The sequence below is a fragment of the Neovison vison genome, chromosome 1 (genome assembly GCF_020171115.1).
Source record: "Neovison vison isolate M4711 chromosome 1, ASM_NN_V1, whole genome shotgun sequence".
Taxonomy (NCBI): Eukaryota; Metazoa; Chordata; class Mammalia; order Carnivora; family Mustelidae; genus Neogale; species Neogale vison.
In genome coordinates, this window is record NC_058091.1 from 245301313 (window position 1) to 245321139 (window position 19827).

General features: G+C 46.2%; 1 protein-coding gene across 1 annotated transcript in view; it reads left to right on the forward strand.

Annotated features, from left to right (window-relative positions):
- FSTL4 (follistatin like 4) overlaps window positions 1-19827 on the forward strand; it is a 297369-nt gene that overhangs the window by 261631 nt on the left and 15911 nt on the right. Inside the window, exons 9-13 of the mRNA XM_044227430.1 lie at window positions 4214-4375; window positions 4762-4896; window positions 5885-5911; window positions 9066-9184; window positions 13847-13996. Of these exons, the coding sequence (XP_044083365.1) occupies window positions 4214-4375; window positions 4762-4896; window positions 5885-5911; window positions 9066-9184; window positions 13847-13996 (593 nt within the window). The remainder of the gene's footprint in view (window positions 1-4213; window positions 4376-4761; window positions 4897-5884; window positions 5912-9065; window positions 9185-13846; window positions 13997-19827) is intronic.

Below are 19827 nucleotides of genomic sequence, written 5' to 3' on the forward strand. Positions count from 1 at the left end.
CAGGGATTGCACTGAATGTATTGATTTCTCTAGGTAGCATAGACATTTTCACAATATTTGTTCTTCTAGTCCATGAGCATGGAATGTTTTTCCATTTCTTTGTGTCTTCCTCAGTTTCTTTCATGAGTACTTTATAGTTTTCTGAGTATAGATTCTTTGCCTCCTTGGTTAGATTTATTCCTATGTATCTTATAGTTTTGGGTACAGTTGTAAATGGGATCAACTCCTAAATTTCTCTTCCTTCTGTCTTGTTGGTGTCTAGAAATTCAACTGCTTTCTGAGCATTGATTTTATATTCGGACATTTTACTGAATTCCTGTATGAGTTCTAGCAGTGTTGGGGTGAAGTCTTTTGGGTTTCCACATAAAGTATCATATCATCTCAGAGAGTGAGAGTTTGACTTCTTCCTTGCTGATTCAGATGCCCTTTATTTCTTTGTTGTCTGATTGCTGAGGCTACAACTTCTAGCACTATGTTGAACACCCGTGATGATAGTGGACATCCCTGCTGTGTTCTTGACCTTAGGGGGAAAGCTCTCCATTTTTCCCCATTGAGAATGATATTTGCTGTGGGCTTTTCATAGATGGCTTTGATGATATTGAGTGATATGTGTATCCTCTATGCCTACACTGTGAAGAGTTTTGATCAAAAAAGGATGCTGTACTTTGTCAGATGCTTTTTCTGCATCTATTAAGAGTATCATATGGTTCCTGTGCTTTCTTTTATTAATGTATTGTATCACATTGATTGATTTGTGGATGTCGAACCAACTTTGTAGCCCAGGAATAAATCCCACTTCGTTGTGGTGAATAATGTACTGTTAATGTACTGTTGGATCCTATTGGCTAGTATTTGGGGGGGAATTTTTGCTTGTGTCTCTTCAGGAATATTGGTCTGTAATTCTCCTTTTTGTGGGATCTTTGTCTGGTTTGGGGATCAAGGGAATACTGGCCTCCTAAAATGAGTTTGGGAGTTTTCCTTCCATTTCTATTTTTTGGAACAGTTTCAGGAGAATAGATATTAATTCTTCTCTAAGTGTTTTGTAGAATTCCCCTGGGAAGCTCTCTGGCCCTGGGCTCTTGTTTGTTGGGAGATTTTGGATGAATGCTTCAATCTCCCTACTGGTTATGGTTCTGTCTAGGTTTTCAATTTCTTCCTGGTTCAGTTTTGGTTGTTTTTACGTCTCTAGGAATGCATCCATTTCTTCCAGATTGTCAAATTTGCTGGTGTATTGTTGCTCATAATATGTTCTTGTAATTGTTTGTATTTTTTTGGTGTTGGTTGTGATCTCTCCTCTTTCATCATGATTTTATTTATTTGGGTCTTTTCTCTTTTCTTTTTGATAAGTCTGGTCAAGGGTTTATCAATCTTATTAATTATTTCAAAGAACCAGCTCCTACTTTTGTTTATTTATTCTATGGTTCTTTTGGTTTCTATTTCATTGATTTCTGCTCTGATCTTTATTATTGCTCTTCTGCTGGGTTTAGGCATTCTTTGCTGTTCTTTTTCCAGCTCTGTTAGGTGTGGGATTAGGTTGTGTACTGGAGACCTTTCTTGTTTCTTGAGAAAGGCTTGTATCGCTGTATTCTTTCCTCTCAGGACTGCCTTTGCTTTGTCCCAAAGATTTTGAACAGTTGTGTTTTATTTTAATTTGTTTCCATGAATTTTTTCAATTCTTTAATTTCCTGGTTGACCCGTTCATTCTTTAGTAGGCTCTTTAGCCTCCATGTATTTGAGTTCTTTCCAACTTTCCTCTTGTGATTGAGTTCTAGTTTCAAAGCATTGTGGTCTGAAAATATGCAGGGAATGATCCCAATCTTTTGGTACCAGTTGAGACCCGATTTGTGACTCAGGATATGATCTATTCTGGAGAATGTTCCATGTGCACTAGAGAAGAATGTGTATTCTGTTACTTTAGGATGGAATGTTCTAAATATATCTGTGATATCCTTCTGGTCACGTGTGTCATTTAAAGCCTTTATTGCCTTGTTGATCTTTTACTTCCATGATCTGTCCATTTCAGTAAGGGGGTGTTAAAGTCCCATACTATTATTGTCTTATTGTTGATGTGTTTTTTGGATTTTGTTATTAATTGGTTTATATAATTGGCTGCTCCCATGTTAGGGGCATAGATATTTAAAATTGTTGATCTCCTTGTTGGACAGACCCTTTAAGTATGAAAAAGTGTCCTTCCTCATCTCTTATTATAGTCTTTGGTTGAAAATCTAATTTGCCTGATATAAGGATTGCCACCCTAGCTTTTGTTTGATGTCCATTAGCATGGTAAATGGTTTTCCACCCCCTCACTTTATATCTGGAGATGTCTTTGGGTCTAAAATGAGTTTCTTGTAGACAGCATATTGATGGATCTATCTTTTTTTTAAGATTTTTATTTATTTATTTGACAGACAGAGATCACAAGTAGGCAGAGAGGCAGGCAGAGAGAGGAAGGGAATCAGGCTCCCTGCTGAGCAGAGAGCCCATTGTGAGGCTCAATCCCAGGACCCTGAGATCATGACCCAAGCCAAAGGCAGAGACTTTAACCCACTGAGCCACCCAGGCACCCCTCTTTTTTGTTTTTGTTTTTTTTTTAATCCATTCTGTTACTCTGTGTCTTTTGATTGGGGCATTTCACCCATTTACATTCAGGGTAACTCTTGAAAGATATTAATTCAGTGCCATTGTATTGCCTATAAGGTGACTATTACTGTATATCGTCTCTGTTCCTTTCTGGTCTGTTACTTTGGGCTCTCTTTGCTTAGAGGACCTCTTTCAACATTTCCTGTAGGGCTGGTTTGGTGTTTGCAAATTCTTTTAATTTTTGTTTGTCCTGGAAGCTTTTTCTCTCTCCTTCTATTTTCAATGAGAGCTTAGCTGGATGTAGTATTCTTGGCTGCATCTTTTGCTCATTTAGTGCTTTCAATATATCATGCCAGTCCTTTCTGGCCTGCCAGGTCTCTGTGGATTAGTTACCAATCTAATATTTCTACCATGTATGTTACAGACCTCTTGTCCTGAGCTGCTTTCAGGATTTTCTCTTTGTCACTGAGACTTGTAAGTTTTACTATTAGATGATGGGGTGTGGACCTATTTTTATTGATTTTAAGTGGGGGTTCTCTGAGCCTCCTGGATTTCGATGCTTGTTCCCTTTGCCAAATTAGGGAAATTCTCTTCTATAATTTGTTCCATTATGCCTTCTTCCCCTCTCTCTCTTTCTTCTTCTGGGAACTCAATTATTCAAATATTGTTTTGTCCCTGCACGGGCTCCACTCCCTGCTTAGCCTCTGGAGCAACATCCCTCAGCAGAGCAGACTTCTAAAGGTTCCGATTTTGTGCTCCGCTGCTCTACCACTTGCCATAAGCTGGCCTCTTCCCCACAGTCTATCTTCCTGCCTCTTTGGATTCACTTTTCCGCACGTCCTACCTTCTGGAAAGTGGTCCGTTTTCTGTTCCTGGAATTGCTGCTCTTCTCTTCTCTCTCCTGTTGAGTTTGTAGGTGTTCAGGATGGTTTGATAACTATCTAGCTGAACTCCTAGTACCTGATGATAATCTTGGTCTCCTACTCCTCAGCCATCTTGCTCCTTCCCCCTCACCCATGTTCTTCTGATGAGTGGGCCAGGTCACATCCTCAGCCCTGAACTTGGCTGCCAGGGCTCATGGCTGAGCCAAGGAGGGCACACTTTCCTTTCACCCATGTTGTGGGGGGTGAGAAGTGGGGAAATAACAGTAATTCACAGGAAAATCAAAGGATTTCCCCAGAGTAGTGATGTAATTAGTAGCCTTGCCAGTCATTGACCATAAATGCTTTGTGAAGCACTTCCTGCAAATAATTAAGCCCCTGTCCAATGTCTTTCCAATAACAGAAATAATATATCTGAATTTTATTCATTCAGAAATAAATGTGCAGTGGCTGTTGCTTTTCACATGTGGCAGCTGAACAGCATTCAATATCTGGATGTCTTTCTGATCATATTTAGAATAATGGTGAAAGCCATGAATTACAGGGCACAAAGCCTGACATGTTTATTGCTTACAATTTTTTATAGTCCTTTCTTTGAGGGCTTGAGCTGCTGAACAGGATGACTATGAGCAAGTTACAAAGAGAACTCCAGAGCTGCATCTCGGTTCACCCTCGGGAGCAGGTGTGGGGCCAGAGCACGGGCCCAAGGGCAGGTTAGGGCCCTGTCTGACCAGCACCAACTTCATCCACAGTGCCACCAGTCATCCGCGTGTATCCAGAGACCCAGGCACAGGAGCCCGGGGTGGCAGCCAGTCTGAGATGTCATGCAGAGGGTATTCCTATGCCTAGAATCACTTGGCTGAAAAATGGCATGGATGTCTCAACCCAGATGTCGAAACAGCTTTCCCTATTAGGTAAGAACTGCCCTCGGTGCCTCTCTGCTCTTCCCATCAAGTTCAAGCTGACACTTTCCACAGTGAAATGAGAGATATGATTTGTTTCTAAGTCAGATGTGTTAGGAGTGAACAAATGTCTCCCCAAATTCTCCTGCTACCTGCACTCACACAGATCTTGTGGGCTTTTTGAGCGCACAGATGATAAGCTGTCAATCCTGTCCCAAGTCAGCCTCAGTTTAGTTCAGCTGATCGAGCCCTTTCTGGGCGTGTATCATAGATGTTGGTTGCCCTCATCCCTGCTGAGGGCCTATGTTTTTAACATCACTACTCTGGATAAAAGGGAGATTGGTGGGGGGAGGGGGTCCCAGCTAAGCAGACCATCTTGAGCACTGTCCTTCCTCCAGCCAATGGGAGTGAACTGCACATCGGCAGTGTCCGGTATGAAGACACAGGGGCGTATACCTGCATCGCCAGAAATGAAGTGGGCGTGGATGAGGATATCTCCTCACTTTTCATTGAAGACTCAGCTAGAAAGACCCGTGAGTCCACTCTTGTCTCGGAGCTCCTCATTGTGCTGGTTGGGGGGTGTTGGGTGCAAGGGGACCAACTAACCAAGGCCACACCCACCATCCATGAGCCCCTGAAGACAGGGGTAAACTCCCATATTCTCTTGTGCTCACAGCTGGAGCAGGGGTGCCCAGAGGTAAGCAGACCTTCCCTGGCAACCTCAAGAGCACACAGACAGGGAAGTTCCCTAGAAGCAGAGAGTGTCCAAGACCACAAGGAAGCTTACATATCCTAGCCCCACTTCTGCCTCCTACTTGCTGTATAGACTAGAACCTCTGCCCCTTACCCATAAAAGTTCTCCTCCTCTCCACCCACCAGTCAGTGACACAGATTCTATATGTGATAGACTAGATATCCATTCATGATTTTTATCACATGCTGATGTTCCACCATGGCCCAGGAAGTGGCCCAGCCACACATGCACACATAAACTTGACTCCAGGGATTATCCCCAACCTGTGTGCCCTCCCACGTAGCCACCATTCCCCCAAGTGGCTCTGCAGGTGTGATTCCATGGACACGAGTGGATCTCTTGCCCTTGTTTAAAGACTCCAAGCTGAGTCTTCATCATCAAAAGGAGATCATCAGAATAGTGTCTCAGATGGTCTTCCTTGGAGAATCCTAGCTGAAAATCAGCATGGCTTTTGGAAGTAATCAGGAACTCTGGGAGAATGTTCCTTTCTCCTTGTCAACCACAGAAGTGGAGGATGCCATTAGTGGACCTGATTTCAGAGACTATTTAGAAATTGAAAGTGTCCTGAGACCTAGAAACATTTGTCCACATTCAGAGTCCCATCAGAGGGCTGCTTCTTGGCAGTGAGTGGGGCACACTCCATACACGAGGGATTAGGTAGCCATCCATCCCTGAAAGGAATCACTACAGTAAACTGCTGACATTGCTTTGTTCTGTTTTCCTTCCCTCAATCATGTTTCCGGTCTCCTGATTCTCTGATGCTGTAGTTGCAAACATTCTGTGGCGAGAGGAAGGTACTGTTTTATTCTTCTATGTTGTGCTTGTGATCACTTGTGTTTATGTTTCCATCATGGGCCATATTTCCATGGGCCACCATCAGCTTTCCCAGATACCATGCAGTCCCCATCAGTGTGGTCCACCTGCCAGATTGGATGGGAGGGCGGAGGTTAATGACCCAAGGGTCACATGCTGAGAAGCAGATTTAAAATGTACCTGTGTCTTTAATGGACACCAGTCCGTTAGAACTTAAAAGTGAGAAGTTGCTATCTAAAGCTGTTTGAAACCGTCGCTGAAGCAGATTACTTGGCAGGGGTCCCTGGTTGGATGAGGCCTTCAACTTTTTTCCAGGTGATATTGGTTCTGGAGTTCTCAAAGTTTAGGCATACACTTTGAGGAAAGGCCAAAGAAAAAAGCCACCATGATTTCTATAAATGTATATTTTTAAATGAATCGATTTTTTAAAATTTTATTTATCAAACCATCTTTAGATACTAGGTTGGACCTTAAAAACAATGGCCATTCTTGTATGTCAAAAATGGTCTAATACTAACAATTTCATGTGGTTCAAAAAACAGCAAACCCATGTGGGAACTGGGTAATAGGGCCTGAGTCACCCTTTGTGGACCCCGGCCAAGTGCAGTCCCTCCATCAGAGCAGAGTTCACATCACCTGGAGGTAACTTACTCTCCAGGATGGGGCTTGATTAGTGGATGGGGGTTTCAGGGAGGAGATGAGAAGCAGAATGCATCCTGTGATTTCAGGGTTACGCACAAAATCTCCTCTTTAAAAGCTGACCTATTTCCTGTCTCATTTTTTTCCTGGTAAACATTTCCTCATGGCATTTTCTAGAGTCTGGCATATGCATGCGTGCACATACTCAGAACAATTTCCTGAATGTCAGGCACTGCTGCTCACAGTAAGTCACAGAGCAAAACAAAAGCAGAACCTGAAAAATGAGGAATTGATGCCAGTAGGCGTTCGGATTCCTTGGGAAGACAGGTTGTAGCAACTGCCACTCACCATGGACAGCCGTCCCCCAATGCTGCCCAACCTAACGCTAAGCCACAATGCATGTAGAGAGCTTTCCCTCTGGGTCTTTAAGAGGTGGTAATTTTCTAAAATTGCATTCACTACAAAGAGACTCAAGTTTCAAAAGCGGAGACCAGCAAAGAATGCAGGAGACCCTGGGATGTATGAAACAGAGCACTAGAGGCCTCACATTGAGGGCAACTTAAGACCCCCAGCGCTTTTTGGCTGCGGGGTGACAGGAGCAACAAGTGCCATCCTGCCTGGACAGCCAGCTGCTTGTACCCTTCACAGCTGGAACTAGGAACAGGAGCATAACCCACAGGCCAGCAGACCGCAGGGATCTGTCCCATCTCAACAAGAGAAATGAGATGATTGGGGCATGCCACAGCAAAGAAAGCCCCTTTGTGCCCTGTTAGGAGAAGTTCCGCTCAGACAGAACCCTCCAGGGGACTGGATCAGGAGGCTGGCTCTGTCTCCTGTGAAGTCAGTTGTTTGGCGAGGCCCGCGTTCCACTGCTGACCGTGAGTGAGGCTGTGCTTCGCCTGCCACGTGGCCACAGCTGCAACCCCACATGGGGTCCCCAAGCTTTCAGGCTTACCTTGGTCCTTGCAGCTGTCCACTTCCTGAGAGACCCTGGGAGGCCGAGGGACCCCAGGGACAGGGGCTTTGACTCATAGGTCTGAGCAAAAGAAGTTTGCCAGGTGAGAGTGGACAGAGAGAAGGCCCCACGGGGACAGAGCACATATGGACCAGAAGCTGGGATGTCCTGGGAGCTGAGACCAGGCCCCTTCCTGTAGTTCTTGGGACAGGCTGCCCAGCACCCGCCGGATTCCCCAGAGAGACCTGTGCAGGGTGCTCCCAGACACTGCTAGCTTCTGAGAGCCTGGGGTCAAGTTGTGCCCAGCGGCAGAGCCCTCCTTTCCAGCCCCTCTCTCAGGACAGAACAGCAGCAGCTAAGACTGTGTACTGGAGTCAGTGGCCTTGGTCCACACTGGGAACCCCAGGCACTGGGGCTTCCCAGGCAGGAAGGGCCTGAGGCCCAGAAAACTGCCTGCAGAGTCACTGGAAGCAGGTGGAATGTTGGCTCCTATTTCGTGTTGTATGGTTTTCTAACACTGAAAACCTACCCAGATAGTCAATGAAGTCAGTATGCTGGGTCTCTCAGCATGCTAGGAAAGAGCACGTTTTTCATAGATTTAATTTTCTTAGGATTTATGGAAATCTGTTGAATATTCCACCTTCACAAGAAATAAAATGAGGGAGAAAGGAAAGGAGAACTTAAACCTTACCAATTTTGTGCCATCTTTATGTTTTATGTTGAGGCACGGTGAGAGCCTGGAGTAGGGGTTGGGGTCCAGCCCCGGCTCTGGTGTAAATCCAAGTAGCCTCCACCAAGCCCCTTCCCTTCCCTGGACCTCAGTTTTTTGTCTTTGTAATAAGGAGGCCAAACTAGACCCTCCCAGGTCCCCTTCTCTGCTACTCTGAGGTTTCTCCCCACATGGCCACACCAGGGCGGTGGTGGGAGCAGGCAAGCAGGCCTGACCAGGCTGGGGCTCCATCGGCTGCCACAGAGAAAATGGTGAGGCAGAGGTGGGAGCAGCCTATCTTGAAGGAGGGATTTGCTGGCACCAACAGGCCAGGGCAAAACTGGCACAAAGAAGTACCAGCCACAACATTCTTAGGTTCCTAGGAGTGGTGTAGCACATAAATGTGCTGAAAAAAAAAAAAAAATAAGAGGCTTTGCTTTTCTGTCATGATCTGACCCATCTGATTTGACTAGCTGACAACAGACAAAAGACCAAATGTACGCTAGAGCCAAGGCTGTCATGTATTTGCCGACTTGTGTCGGTGGCCAGCCCGTGGTGCCCTAGGGCAGAAGCACGTGTCTGGAAGGATAGCCCGGGGTTCACAGAGCCCTCATCTGTGGAGTGATTCATAGGCCTCTGACACTTTCTCCCTGGGCTGCCCACATACCTCCTGCTTAGCTCATGTCACCTTGACCAGGCCCCCACACTTTGTGCCTGTACCACACACAGCCAAACTGCACGGGTGGGTCTGCCCAGCGTGGCACGTGACCCTACTTAGGAGCTGGCCACTGGGGACGGGGGTGCATAACCATGGCTGTCTTTCTCCTCCCAGGCCTCAGCGTGGGGAACATGTTCTATGTCTTCTCTGACAATGGCATCATCATCCTGCACCCCGTGGACTGTGAGATCCAGAGGCACCTCCGACCCACCGAGAAGATCTTCATGAGCTATGTAAGTGTCTGTGCCTGAGAGCCGGTCTTCCACCACCCCTTGACATCCCAGGTTCCGTTTGCTATATGTGGTGTGGTGCCACATGCATTCCAAGGCTCCAGAACATCCATGGGAAGTTGAGAGTTGAAGGTCTCATTCCTTGATTAGGCCTTCCATGCACAGAGCCCTGGGTGAGGCCCAAGGCTTACAGATGGGTTTCTCTTCTCCACTAGTTCACAGAGAGAGGATGGCCACAGCAGGTGCTGCTTGAAGGAGCTGCAAGGTGCACTGGGACACTGAGGGGGTGAGGCCTCTCCAGACCCAGGGAGGACCAAGTCAGAGAAGGCTCTCCAGCAGGGCACCCCTCGGCCCAGTTGTGAAGATCAAGTAGGAACTGGGGATGCGTTTCTAAAGGGAATGTTATGAACATGGCACTTGGTGGCATAAAGTGACATGTCACATCTGAGTAATTGCAAATACTTGGTCTGAGATTAAGATGACCAAGGCCAGGGTTAACTGAGGAGTTTTAGTGGCAGATCTTGAAAGTTCTGGGAATGCCTGGAGGACCTCAAATGAATCACGGCCTTGGTGGGGCTGCTTTAGAACAAGTGCGGGGCCCCAGTGAGGGTAGAGACGAGCAGGACAGGATTGGAAGCCCAGAAGCAGGTCTACAGGCTGTTGTGAACATCTGGGTGAGAGAGGGTAGTGACCTAGCCAAGTCAGGGGCAGTGGCAATGGGAATAACTGAGTAGATTTAGTGTTATGTCAGCAGGCACCACAAGGGTCATCTGGGGTCTTGCTAGGAGGAACAGACTGTCCTTCACTCAGGAGGAGAGGCAGGTTAGGGGTACTGTTCATTCTCTTGTCACTCTAGGAGGCATGTGCCACATTCTCCGTCTTGTGCTGGGATCCCAAAAGCAGGGCAGATAAGTTCCTCATCAAAGAGACGAGGGTGGCCTACGATGTGAATTTGAGACACCCATGGGACACAAGCATAGAAACATCCAGAAGATGAGGACAAGGAGGGGATGGGCCATGGTGAGCTAGAGAGCCCATGGCTCCCTGGCAGGAAAAAAAAAGTAGCTTTAAGGAAGCCTGGAGAACATGGGTCATAGAACTCATGGATAGCTAAGTTTACAAAAGGAAGTGATCCTCAACCAGTCACTAGAGGAGGTGAGCTGTGAGGGTCTCCATGGCCTCTGAAGAACCAGGGGAGAGAGCGTGCAAGATGAGAATGCCCCAAGCATCAGAGGTGCTATGAAGTATGAGGCCAAGGGCACAATGGCCATGCCACATGGATGGAGGCCACAGAGATGACTGCCAGTGGCAGGTCCAGGAAAGTCTTTCTAGCCCTCTAGACCCAGATGTCCACAGGTATCCCCCAGACAGTGCTTCCCCACCCATCCCACCCCAGGGCTCTGTCCCTCCTGTTGGTTTCTCTCTGGGCCTTATGTTGGTTGTTTCCTACATAAGGTGTACCCTTAGCTACTTGATGGTAGAAGTATGACATTAACCCAGAAGAGTCGTCGGCAGGCCCCCCAGGCCTCTCCTCAAGGCCCGACGTGAAGGAACCAGTGAGGGGGGACAGTCCTGGAGCTCATGGGGGAGCTCAGAGTCCTGCTACCTGCTTGCTGCACTGCCATGCCACGCTGGCTTGTGGTGTGTCTCCCGCATTTGTAGCTCTGGACCAGCTGTTTTCCAGGCTGTTTCATTTGAATTAAAAATTTTTTAGATCTGCTACCCCAATGAACTTTCCTTCCACGTAACAGCCGTGAAACCATCTAGAATGAGTGGTCTAGTTAATTTCTAGCAGTTGGGTATAAATAATTGCACCCTGTCACATGGGCACTAATTTCTCACAGATTTGCAATAACGTGTAGCTCAAGGAAAATCTCTGAAATCCTAACCACGACTCATATTTCCTAAAAAGCTAGAACAAGATACAGTAGGAGAGACCCCACAGGCCTTTCAGACAGCACCAGACCATGGTGAGCTATGGAACAGTCCCAACCAACCGTGCCCCACCACCACCTCCCAAGAGGGTTACCGTGATGCAAGCCTCTGCTGAAAGCACTGAGCCAGCAGGAGGTTGGCATGTCTTCTCTCACGTGTCTCTGCTGGATGAGGGGGTCACTCTGGGCATTGGGAAGCAGCACATGTAGGAGGCAAGGGCACAGGCTTCCCAGCCAAGCACCCCTGGGTTCACATCCCACCTCTGTCCCTCAGCAGGGCTGAGTGGCTTTAGACCAGTGACCTAACCCCTGCCAGTCTCTGTTTTCTCATGTGTGAATAGGGGTAGTTGTGAGAACTGAATGTGATGCTGGGCAGTGGCCAGGGTGTAAGGTGAAAGCTCTGCCCCAAAGCTATTGCAGTCATTCAGGAAAGACCTGGAAATTAGATGAACTCAGGAATGGAGGAGGTCGTCTCCATAGTCCATGGTAACTCACTTGTGGCGGACTATAGGAGAGAAGGAAGCGACAAGGGTGACAGGCTTGGTCCTGGCTGGCCGGACCTGGTGAGAGGGGCAGGTATGGTGGAGAGGGTTAGCTCGGGGTGGTTGACTGAGTATGAGGGGCTGTGGGAAAACCATGCGAGGACTGAAGAGGGCAGTTCTGAGCTAAAGACATAGATCTGGGAGCCGTCTGCACCTGGGCGTTGGCTAAAGCCAGAGTGGTAGACAAGACCACCAAGGGTATGTATGAGTGCTTTGATTTGGATGCCTGAACAGAACCGTGGGGGCCAGTAGGTACAGGATGGGCAGACCAAGAGGGGGACCACAAGGAGACTGAGACAGAGTTGAGTGAGAGTCATGATAAAAAACAAACATGAGACTGTGTATCCTGGAAGGTAAGGGAAAAGAAGATCCCCCTTTTCACTCATTTATTCATTCAACAAATATACTGAGGCACTCATTCTGTGCCAGGCCTTTACTAGGCGCTAAGGATACAACAGTGAAGCAGACAAACAAAGAGCCTGTCACAGAGCATTCTAGTGACAGAGCCTAAAAAGATGTAGCCAGATCAGCGCACAATGTCAGGTGGAACTGACCAATGCAGCCAGGTACAGGGGCGAAGTGTGCTGGCGGTGCTCGGCCAGTGAAGGGGGCAGGAGGGCGGCATGAGGGAAGGAAAGCAAGCACAGCCGGGATGGGAGAGAAAAGCTGAAGATCAGAGGAGTAGCAGGAGCCAAAGGGGACAGGGCCTACTTGACTTCTGAGAAACCTTGGCTCCTCTTCTGAGCCAGAAGGAATGTTAATGAAGTGGAGGGTATTGAGAAGAGGGAGAGGTGCGGGCACTCTCTCAGTGATGCCCTTGAATTCTGTGTTGAGAATGGGGGGCGGGGGGAGGGGTGGTGGAATCAAGGAGTACAACAGGGATGCTACAGCGGTTACTCAGCAGATAGTATGGCCTGAGCCTGGGCGATGGAGGTGGGAGCAGTGAGGCAACATCAAATTCTGAACGTATTTTGAAGGCAGAGCTGAAATGATTATTTATTTGTTTGTTTTCAGCATAACAGTATTCCTTGTTTTTGCACCACACCCAGTGCTCCATGCAATCCGTGCCCTCTAAAAAACCCACTACCTGGTACCCCAACCTCCCACCCTCCTGCCATTTCAAACCCCTCAGATTGTTTTTCAGAGTCCATAGTCTCTCATGGTTCACCTCCCCTTCCCTGATGAGGACTGAGAGGATGAGGAGAAAAAGAGGACTCAAAGATGGCCATAAGGGTTTTGGTCTAAGGAAGGAAAACAGTGGAGCTGCCATTTTATTAAAGGAATGAGCAGGATTGGGAGGTAAAATTGGGAGTTGACCCTGAACTCTCTCAAGTTTGAGGTGTCCAGCAATAGCCAAGTAGAGTGAGGCGGTTGGCTGCGTCCATCTGGAGTTCAGAGAAGAGGCTCTCACTAAAGATACAAATTTGGGAGCTGTATGCACGTAGATGGTATTTGATGCTATCAGCTGGGATGAGATGAGCAAAGGGAGTGGATTTTGAAGAGGAAAAATCATTGAGGGACTGACCCCTGTGCATTCTGACATATAGAGACCAAGAGATCAGCAAACTGAGCAGGATCCAGCCGACAGAGAAGGACCAGCCTGTGGGGTGGGGGAGCTGGGGGAAGGAAGCAAAGAATAGGCAGCATGGAGTCAGGTGGTACCCCAAGTTCAAATAAAAAGGGGGAGCAGGTTTAATTTAATAAGTGAGAAGTCTGGAGCGCTGAGCTCAGTGCAGACCGGGAAGTTCGCACCCAAGAGGAGAAGAAGGCAGGCCTGGCGGCTGCTCATAAAAAAAACACATGCAGGGGCACCTGGGTGGCTCAGTGGGTTAAAGCCTCTGCCTTCAGCTCAGGTCATGATCTCAGGGTCCTGGGATCAAGCCCCACATTGGGCTCTTTGCTCAGTGGGGAGCCTGCTTCCCCCTCTCTCTCTGCCTGCCTCTCTACTTGTGATCTCTGTCAAATAAATAAAATCTTTTAAAAAAACACATGCAAAGGGAGTTCCAGCCTCATGAGTGGGAGGTGGTGGAGGTGAATGTTCAAAACAGGTGATGTGGGAGGGCTGGTGTGTCATGTTTGTGGGTTCTAAGAAGGGGACAGAGGACGGGGGGTGGTGAGGGAGAAGGAACCCACACAGGGCGGGGGCCCAGGGGATTAAGAAGATCCATGACAGCCTGTCTCCTTTACAGGAAGAAATCTGTCCCCAAGGGGAAGGAAATGCCACCCAGCCGTGCCAGTGGGCCTCAGCCGTGAACGTCCGGCATCGCTACATCTACGTGGCCCAGCCAGCACTGAACAGAGTCCTTGTGGTCGACGTGCAAGCCCAGAAAGTTCTACAGGTACATCTCTCTAAGGGAGTGAGGGTGCCAGGGGCACAGGGGCACAGCTGGCCACATTCCCATTCTGGGACAGAGGGCGGGTCAGAGGGCTAGAGGACAGTGAGAAGCGGGGAGTGGTGAAGGGGGGTAAAGCATGGCCCAAGCCACAGAGGGTTTTCATCCAGGCAGTGACCTCATTCCACTTAGACTCTGAAACAGGCAGGCTCTGCTAACCAATGGCAGAGCAGGGGAGCGTCGTGGCTACTGAAATAATTCAGGCATGAACTGCCGCCGGCCATAAAGGTGGCAAGGACTGACCAGATCCTTGATAGATCTTAAGTGTGGAAAGATTTTCTGCTGGGTCGAATGGAAGTTTTAAGAGCGGGAAATCAGGTTGTTGGGGGCTTTTCGTTACTTTGAGGAACAGCAGAATGGTGATGCCATTTACTGTGTGTGGTGGATTGAATAACGGCCCCAAGATGGCCACTTTCCCATGCCCAGAACCTATAAATGTCTCCTCGGGCACAGGCGCCTCTGCAGAAGTGATTATGGTAAGGATGTGTAAATGGACTATTACGGGGGATGACCTGGGTGAGCCCTTCCTCAATGCGAGTGCAAGTACCCGTATCAGAGGGAGGCAAGGAGAAATGTGACTGTTAGGGGCAGGAGGCACTGGGAGAACTAGAGCACACTGGGGCTCTGCTGCCTTTGAAGATGAGGGAAGGGGCCACGAGCCAAGGACTGCAGCGCTAGAGGTCGGTAAAGTCAAGGGAACATACTTTCCCCTCTATCCTCTAGAGAGGGCACTGCCCTGCAGCCATCCTTGTTCAGCCCAGGGAAATTTAATTTTGGACTTTGAACCTCCAGAACTGTAAAAGAATTAAATTGGTGTGGTTCTAAGCCACTAAGTGTGTGGTAGTAGTTTATCATAGTAATAATTACTATTATCATAGTAATAGGAAAATAATGCACTCTCTAGAGCAGGCGATGTGGCAGGTGGTATAGGTCATGGAGCAGGAAGACAGAAAAATTAGGAATTTGGGTTTAGACCTGCTAAGTGTTCATTGCTATTATAAATGTTCGTTGGGGGACCTTGGTGATTTCTTCCGTTGAGTGTATGACTCTTGATTTCGGCTCAGGTCATGATCTCCAGGCTGTGGGTTCAAGCCCCATGTCAGGCTCTGCACTCAGTGAGGAGTCTGCTTCTCCCTCTCCCACTGCCCCTCCTCCCCGCTCATGCTCTCTAAAATAAATTTTTTTTAAAAATAAAAATAAAAATGTAAGTAGAGATGTCAAATAAGCAATTGGATGAACAGGTCTGGAGGCCAGCGAGAGCTCTAGGCCAGAGAGGTCAGGGTGGATATGGTCACCATACCAAGTGTTACATCCAGAGAAGCAGATGAAATGACTGGAGGTAGTACAGATGGAGAAGAGGTCAAGCTTGGAGCCCTGACACTCTCCAACACTTAAAGATCAGGAAGGAGAGAAGAAGCCAACAAGGAGACCAAGCAGGAGGAGCTTAAAAGGTAGGAAGAAAATTGGGGGAAGGAAGGGTTTTCCATAAATGAAGAAAAGTGTTTTAAGAATGGTGTCCAATGGAGCAATGGAGCTGAGCATTTTCAAATCACCAAGACTAAGAACTGACCATTGGATTTGGTGTCGCATGGATTACCCTGGAACAGATAGAATGATCATGCAATATGAGCTTGCAGTCATAGAAGTACAATCATTGTGAGGGGGTTTGCTGTAAATATGAGTAAAAGGAGTCAAATGAGACAATAGGTAGAAGAGCATAGAGAAGAAGTTTCTTTAGAATAGATGACATTACAGCGCTTTTATGTATATATGTATGAATACAATGCTAAAAAAAACCAAAACCCTCCCACACATCTTTCATTTCTTCTGCATCACTGAAGTAGGCAGAAGTCAGTGGAATCCAGGGCAGAGAAGGAGAGATGCAAGCTTTGGATAAGATCACATTCTTTCATATAACCGAAGGAAATGGAAAATATTCAGGAACACTTACAAAGAGGTGACAGTTACAACTGGGGGCAGGTGGATGAACATCTCTTGTGGTTGCTTTAATTTTCTCCTTGAAGAAAGAAGGAAAATGATCACCCAGCCTGGAGGTTTGAGGAGAGAGGGGAAGGGTGCATTTGAGATTGAACTGACCAGGCCACTGTGCTAGGACTGCTGGGTGACAGCAAAGGCCCACTGAAGGCTTGTGGATGGAGGGAGAAAGTGAGGCCAGTGAGCAGGGCTGTGGTTTGTCTTCCTAGCAATGCCCCTGTGCATGCTCATTGCAGGGGGAATGTGGGTGTGACCTGCGTTGTGGTTTCTCCAGGCCACTTGGGCAGAAGATTTTCTCTTAGTGATTTTTCTGGCCAGTGAACATACTCTGAGTAATTTCAATCCTTTGACACTCACTGAAGCTAGCTGTATGACCCAGCTTGGAATCAATGTGGATAAAAATGTTCCACATGCACTTTAAAAGAATGTGTGTGCTAATGGTAGGTACAGTATTCTGTATACATGTCAATGATGGCAAGTTTATTTGTTGCATTGTTCAGATCTTCTAAGTCATTTTCTTCTTTGTCCACTTAGTTTACCAGCTGCTGAGAGGTGTGTTGAAGTCTCACACTGTGGTTGTAGGTTTATCTAAATTACACCCATTTTTTATAGGATTTAATTTTTTTGTTTAATTTTTCTGAGAAGGAAATACATTCTAGGTGGGACCAACATTGCGGGGAGGGATAACGGAGAAGATGAAAGATCTCCTCAGTGGTGTTGTGTTATGAGCCCTGGACAGGCTCCCAAAGATCTACTTCAATTCAAGTGGAAGGTACATAAAATTGTGTTACAGTCCCCCAAAATACTGCCTAGGCATTTACTGAACCAACGTTTATTAAATGCCTTCTCTGTACCCAAAATTGGCTATAGAAAAGGGGGAGTAAGATACAAAATTGATAGAAGATATTGTTGCTGCTGTTTTTAATCATCAAGAAACTTTTTTGAGTTTTTTTTAAACATAAAATGTATTATTTCTTTCAGGGGTACAGGTCTGTGATTCATCAGTCTTACACAATTCACAGCACTCACCATAGCACATACCCTCCCCAATGTCCATCACCCAGCCACCCCATCTCTCCCACTCCCCTCCACTCCAGCAACCCTGTTTGTTTCCTGAGATTAAGAGTCTCTTATGGTTTCTCTCCCTTTGTGGTTTCATCTTGTTTCATATTTCCCTCCCTTCCCCTATGATCCTATCTTTTTTCTCAAATTCCTCATGTCAGTTAGATCATCTGATAATTGTTTTTCACTGATTGACTTATTTCACTTAGCATAATACCCTCTAATTCCATCCATGTCATTGCAATGGCAAGATTTGGGGGGTTTTGTGGCTGTATAATATTTCAGTGTGTGTGTGTGTGTATGTGTGTGTGTGTGTGTATACATACATACATACATACCAGAGCTTCTGTGTCCATTCATCTGTTGATGGACATCTGGGCTCTTTTCATAGTTTGGCTATTGTGGACATTGCTGCTGTAAACATGGGGGTGCACATGCCCCTTTGGATCACTACATTTGTATCTTTAGGGTAAATAGTAGTGCAATTTCTGGGTCGTAGGAGATCTCTATTTTCAACTATTTGAGGAACCCCCATATTGTTTTCCAGAGTGGCTGCACCAGCTTGCATTCCCACCAACAGTGTAGGAGGGTTCCCCTTTCTCCGCATCCTCACCAACATCTGTCGTTTCCTGACTTGTTAATTTTAGCCATTCTGACTGGTGTGGAGTGGTATCTCACTGTGGTTTTGATTTGTATTTCCATGATGCCAAGTGATGTTGAGCACTTTTTCATGTGTCTGTTGGCCATCTGGATGTCTTCTTTGCAGAAATGTCTGTTCATGTCCTCTGCCCATTTCTTGATTGGATTATTTGTTCTTTGGGTGTTGAATTCAATACATTCTTTATAGATTTTGGATACTAGCTGTTGATCTGTCATTTGCAAGTCTCTTCTCCCATTCTGTCAGTTGTCTTTTGGTTTTGTTGACTGTTTCCTTGGCTGTGCACAAGCTTTTGATCTTCCTGAAGTCCCAATCATTCACTTTTGCCCTTGCTTCCCTTGCTTCCCTTGCTTTTGGTGATGTTTCTAGAAAGAAGTTGCTGTGGCTGAGGTCAAAGAGGTTGCTGCCTGTGTTCTCCTCCAGGACTTTGATGGATTCCTGTCTCGTATTGAGGTCTTTTCTCCATGCTGAGTCTATTTTTGTGTGTGGTATAAGGAAATGGTCCAGTTTCATTCTTCTTCATGTGGCTGTCCAATTTTCCCAACACTATTTGTTGAAGAGACTGTCTTTTTTCCATTAGACGTTCTTTCCCGATTTGTCGAAGATTAGTTGACCATAGGGTTGAGGATCCATTTCTAGGCTCTCTGTTCTGTTCCATTGATCTATGTGTCTATTTTTGTGCCAGGACCATACTGTCTTGATGATGACAGTTTTGTAACAGAGCTTGAAGTCTGGAATTGGAATGCCACCAGCTTTGGTTTTCTTTTTCAACATTCCTCTGGCTATTTGGGGTCTTTTTTGGTTCCATACAAATTTTAGAATTATTTGTCCCAGCTCTGTGAAAGAAGTTGATGGTATTTTGACAGGGATTGCCTTAAACGTGTGTAGATTGCTCTAGGTAGCATAGATATTTTCATAGCATTTGTTCTTCCAATCCATGAGCATGGCACATTTTTCCATTTCTTTGTGTCTTCCTCAATTTCTTTGATGAGTATTCTATAGTTTTCTGAGTACAGATTCTTTGCCTCTTTGGTTAGATTTATTCCTAGGTATCTTACATTTTTGGGTGCAGTTGTAAATGAGATTGACTCCTTAATTTCTCTTCCTTCTGTCTTGTTGTTGGTGTCTAGAAATGCAACTGCTTTCTGAGCATTGATTTTATATCCTGACACTTCACTGAATTCCTGTATGAGTTCTAGCAGTATTGGGGTGGAGTCTTTTGGGTTTTTCACATAAAGTATCATATCATCTGCAAAGAGTGAGAGTTTGATTTCTTCCTTGCCGACTCAGAATCCTTTTATTTCTTTTTGTTGTCTGATTGCTGAGGCTACAACTTCTAGCACTACGTTGAAGAGCAGATCTGATAGTGGACATCCCTGCCATGTTCCTGACCTTAGGGGAAAAGCTCTCGGTTTTTTCCCCATTGAGAATTATATTCACTGTGGGGTTTTCATAGATGGCTTATGATACTGAGTGATATGTGTACCCTCTATGCCTACACTGTGAAGAGTTTTGATCAAGAAAGATGCTGTACTTTGTCAGATGCTTTTTCTGCATCTATTAAGAGGATCATGTGGTTCTTGTGCCTTCTTTTATTAATATATTGTATTACATTGACTTTGCAGATGTTGAATCAACATTACAGCCCAGGAATAAATCCCATTTGGTCGTGGTGAATGATCCTTTTAATGTACTGGCTAGTATTTTGGGGAGAATTTTTGCACATATGTTCATCAAGGATATATTGGTCTATAACTCTTTTTGATGGGGTCTTTGTCCACTTTTGGGATCCACTTTTGGGATAATGCTGGCCTCCTAAAAATGAGTTTGGAAGTTTTCATTTCTATTTTTTTGGAACTGGTTCTGGAAAATAGGTATTAATTCTTCTTTGAGTGTTTGGTACAATTCCCCTAGGAATCCACCTGGCACTGGACTATTGTTTGTTGGAAGATCTTTGATGACTGCTTCAATTTCCTTACTGGCTATGCGTCTATTCAGGCTTTTTATTTCCTCCTGGTTCAGTTCTGGCAGTTTATACATCTCTAGGAATGCATCTGTTTCT